The sequence below is a fragment of the Helobdella robusta genome (assembly GCF_000326865.2).
Source record: "Helobdella robusta unplaced genomic scaffold HELROscaffold_14, whole genome shotgun sequence".
NCBI classification, from domain to species: domain Eukaryota; kingdom Metazoa; phylum Annelida; class Clitellata; order Rhynchobdellida; family Glossiphoniidae; genus Helobdella; species Helobdella robusta.
In genome coordinates this window covers 3,179,823-3,184,606 of record NW_008703782.1, presented here as the reverse complement: position 1 = coordinate 3,184,606, position 4,784 = coordinate 3,179,823, and the positions used below count along the sequence as shown (strand labels likewise).

Sequence of the window (4,784 nt, the reverse complement as noted above, 5' to 3'; positions counted from 1 at the left end):
ATAACTCGAAATAGCTATTTGCAAATTTATTTAATAAAAATTTAAAAAAACAATAAAATGTCTAATTTCTCTGAAATTAATAAAATAAAAAGAAATTTAAAAAAGTTGAACAATGTTGAAAGTAGTGTTGAATTTTTGATATATATATATATATATATATATATATATATATATATATATATATATAATGTCCCGCTTTTGAAAATTCAAATGTTGGCAAGAATGGTTCTGACTGAGAGTGCTCAGATATTTCTTTTTAAGCCAAAGTGTATGATGCTCTATTATTTGCCATGCACAGTTATGCATACACTGAACATAAATCTAAAAAAACTGAAAGGCGCCAATAATTGTTGTAGTGACGTCGCTACGTAGATCACAGAGTTGGACTGATAGTAATGTTAAATTTAGAATGTTCTCTGTCTACAAGCGACAACACACACAACCATCCCCCAGAGTTACTTCATAGTGACGTACGCACTGAGCAACATCATCGAACTCTTCATCCTCAACCTCATGCACCTGCTGCAATATCGTGTCGATGCCATGCCAACCGGATTGTTAGTTCTTTGACTTTAGGACTGATTTTTTTTTGTTTTTTAGTTTTTATTTATTAAAGTATTTAATTTTTACACTTAAGATAATCTGTTGCTATTGATTGTTTATTATGTTATTTTGATGTAGTTTATACATATAGCTTGACTAAATGAACGTTTGAACTATTCTATGCCACTTTGAAAAACCAAGGGTAAAATGTTAACAAATTAAATTAAAACATAAACCAAAAAACCAAATGGAAATGCAAACATAAACATAAACAAAGACTTGTATTGAGCGTAAACACAAACACTTACATAGCATAAGCATCTCTTAAAGTTTAAACAATGGACTTCGAAAACACTAAGCAACATTACATTACATACGATGAAAATATCTTATTTTGTATATTTTTTGGCTCAAAAGATACAAAATAAGGTAGGTTAAAAATATCTTGAAGCTGTAATTTATTTTTCAAGATAATTATTGCACGTGTAATGTAGGTGGGGGCCATTATTTTCCCTGTACGTTCCATATTACTGCGACATTCCAAGAATCGTCATCATGCACATCTGGGGCTTTCCTTTCACTGGAAAGAGCATCACCTACGTGGTTGGGCTGCAGGTTCAAAGAAATTTGTTACTTTTAAAATATTTTCCTTGTCGCGCATGTCTTAACAATATTTATGTTCTATCAGATTTTATCAAAACTTTCAGTCATTATTGTTTTCATTAACATCATCTCATACTTCTTTTTCTCATTAAAATGTTAAAAATTGAAATTGTTGAAAATCCTATAATTACAATTAAAGCTCACACACACACATACATTGCTATAATCACACAACCCTCACGCTCATAACATTCACACATACACACACACACACAACATTTCTACACACACACACACAACATTTTTACACACACACACATCCACACATGAATTCACATATGCACACCAGATGTTGAGCACTTCTATGGAAAGCATGATGCTGGCGGGGATTGGTGTGTTTTCCGGACTTGCATACTACCACAATGTCATCCTCATGAAGTCGTGGACACACATGCCAACATTCATTGCCCATCTTTCTGAAAACACCCTCGGTTAAAATTTTTTGTTTAGTTATAATAATCTTTTAATCATTTTTTATCTTGTAATATTAATTTAGTAATCTTTTTTTTATCTAGTTATAATAGTCTAGTTATCATTTATATAGCGTCCTATGCATCATGCCAACCTTCCAATAACACAGAGCATATGGATGTATAGTTCTTGCAAAGTCATATCTATTTCTTTTTGTATTTCTTTATGTTTCCAGTCGTATAACATGCTCAATTGTTCAGCATTTTAAATTTTGTGAGCTCTGCTCATGTTTACATTTTGTAAGTTACTTTATGTCAGATAAATTTTGTGGTTTAAAATATTTTTTTTCAATCACAAACTATATAAATTGACCACCAGGTCACATGCTAAAATCTCCGACACCGCGTTACTTGAAGCGTCCTATGGGAGCGACACTGGAGTTGCAGAGGTCCCAGTACATGGAACAACTGGAGAACATGGCCTGGCTGCAATCATCATCCTCATACTCATCCTCCTCATCGTCGTCACCTCCTCAACAGGAAGCAAACAACATCAATGTCTGTTTTGAAATTTACACCTTGTTTGTTTACATTATTTTTTGTCCCAGTAAAATCTCTTTTTTTTCATATTCTTAAAATTTTTCAGTTAATAATAAATTTCTTTTGGCAGAACTTATTTGGACTCTTTAGAAGATATACCAGTCGTTAGTAAAATTTACTTTTGCCGTTGAGGTTTAATTTCAACATTTCAATTGCAACAGCCAACGTGGGTTTATCCACATCTCCTAGAATATTCGTGTACATATAGAGCATTCCCTTTTAGAATAACGTTTTTGTGATCCAACAAACTGTATTCCTAACTTTCATCAACGAGTTATTCATTGTGTAATGTATGTACATCAATGATATATCACTATCTCACTTTCATGCATTGAAATCTAAGCTAAAATATTTATAATGTTTTTTTCTCACTTTATTATCAAACATTTGTTACTAGGTTCATTAACGTATGCAACTATAGGATGGCTTTGCATAAATGAAATGCTCAGTCCTAATAATTTTTTGACACTTTAGTCCCTGATAAGTAATATCAATTTAGATGTGTTATCGCTATCTTGTATAAAAATAAATACACGTAAAATGATTTAACATGAAATTATTTTGTTGCAGAGCCAAGAAACACAGCCATATCAGAACAGCAGGTTAAACAGTGTTTGCCAACTTATTTTTCGTTTATAAGCGTTGCTTATTTTACGAAATCATTTGTTCCCAATTTCAATCAATATTTTCTTGTCGAATACTGAATTCCTACGACTTTTTTAAACAACATGCTGTTTAGAAATGTTAATAAGCTGACGGTTATTTAGATATTATGATAATGACTGATCTCCAGATGACGATGGGTTGAGAGATTGTTGAATGGTGATACGACCAATTTATGACGTCGATGACAAGAAGAGGATGGTTGGTTTAATTCATGAATATTTTTACCGTTCAGATCCAGCAGTTGGTGGACATGGGTTTCCCGAGAGATGACGCCATAGATGCGCTCAACAGGACGAACAATGACGTCATCACCGCCACGTCAGTGCTACTCAGATGATGAGAACAACTTCTTCATGCCTACGCACGCACACATATACATAAACACACGTCCCAACAACCTCACATAAAACTTCATCTTGCAACATTTATATTTTCTAAACTTTTAATTTGTTTTTGTTTGTTTCTTCGAAAAGTGATTAATTAATTTACATTAGATCTATTTTTGAATTCTACAAAAATTGAAAGCTATGATGACAAATGGCTGTATATTTCTAAGATCGATTCAATAAACGTAATAAACCAGAGTGAATGATGCACCAACATAGGTACTAATTTTATGAATTTTTACTATCTGCTGTTAAACAAACATGTTTATTTGCTCGATATAATTTTATTGTTTTATTATTTATTTATTTTGTTATCGATGTTGATTGATATTATAAAGATAATAATTGTATTGTGACATCATTAATTTTAAGATCTACTTTTATCTTTCTTCATTCGACGACAAATGGATGACGACAACACATTTTAAATGTATCAATACATGTATTCATTTTAAAATAATTAACATATGAATCGTTGAAAAATTGAAAAAATAATTTCGATAAAAATTTGAATGTCTCATCCTTATCCACCACCTCCTGGTTTATCCATCAAATCTTTTGCTTCATTTATTTTGGCTGCCAAATATGGTGAACCTCCTTTAATAATTTGGATTTAATTAGATTTAATTCTAAGCAATTATTCTATTTTTATGGCTTAAATTATTTCTTGTCAATCATTTCGTTTTGGTATATTTGTTAAAATTTGGTATATTTATTAAAATTATTAACTCTTGGCTCGTTTAATTGAAAGTAACAAATTTCATAGTTTTTTACCCTAAATTTTAATTGATTACTTAATTTTCCTACAGATAGCAGATGATGAGGAATGTAATTTTTTTATCATTCATAAAAATAAAAGCACCTCTGTCCGGGTGATTCAGCAACATTATTCTTTTGTGGGCCTCCTTTATTTTGGTCTTGCTAGCTGCCGGGCTGTGGAATATTATTTTTTAACAATAATCTCTTTACTTATTCAGATTATTAGATGCCTAATAAATAATATCTGACTTGGAATGGTGATTTGAATATGAAGGGTGGAAAAAAATCACCTGACTCCAAGAATGAGACTTGCCTCTCTCTTGCTCATTTTTACATCAAACCCTCCTCTGTAGAATTTGCTGTTCTGCAAGTTAGTGATCAACTTTTATATTTAATCGGGAAAAATGGCCACCAACGTACCATTCCACCGAAATTAACTAACCATGGATGAAATTTGGTCGAGTTTCTTGGAGAGGACACCACCAGCAACTTTGCCGTACCTCAGTGCATATCTTCCTGGTGGTTAAAAAAATATTTAGTGCCAATAACAGACAAATGATGTTATATTTTCATTATCAATCTACTACACTAAACAGTAAAAGCATCCTGTTGATGAACTTGGATGTTAATATATAAAAGATATTATTTTATAAAATGTTTGACTCTGACCTAAATATCCGGCAGCAGCTAAACCTAGACCAGCGACTATTAATGTTGAAGACTGTAAATTTAATAAATTTTATAATACATCATTTTT

The 4,784-nt window shown here is 31.6% G+C and overlaps 2 protein-coding genes across 2 annotated transcripts in view; one reads left to right on the top strand and one right to left on the bottom strand.

Annotated features, from left to right (window-relative positions):
- The window catches only part of HELRODRAFT_186794 (hypothetical protein), a gene marked incomplete at its 5' end in the record, with an annotated part of 4,970 nt that extends 1,639 nt beyond the window's left edge, over window positions 1-3,331 (top strand). The window contains 7 exons of the mRNA XM_009014817.1: window positions 454-557; window positions 1,038-1,158; window positions 1,496-1,637; window positions 1,996-2,174; window positions 2,287-2,320; window positions 2,787-2,818; window positions 3,115-3,331. Of these exons, the coding sequence (XP_009013065.1) occupies window positions 454-557; window positions 1,038-1,158; window positions 1,496-1,637; window positions 1,996-2,174; window positions 2,287-2,320; window positions 2,787-2,818; window positions 3,115-3,219 (717 nt within the window). The 3' untranslated portion in view covers window positions 3,220-3,331. The remainder of the gene's footprint in view (window positions 1-453; window positions 558-1,037; window positions 1,159-1,495; window positions 1,638-1,995; window positions 2,175-2,286; window positions 2,321-2,786; window positions 2,819-3,114) is intronic.
- A 460-nt stretch (window positions 3,332-3,791) lies between these two features.
- On the bottom strand, window positions 3,792-4,388 carry HELRODRAFT_74293 (hypothetical protein; the record flags this gene model as incomplete). Its single annotated transcript, XM_009014816.1, has 3 exons — window positions 3,792-3,865; window positions 4,131-4,201; window positions 4,318-4,388. Coding segments are annotated over 3 exons (216 nt in total), but the record flags the coding sequence as incomplete, so codon positions are not given.
- Window positions 4,389-4,784: the final 396 nt, after the last annotated feature.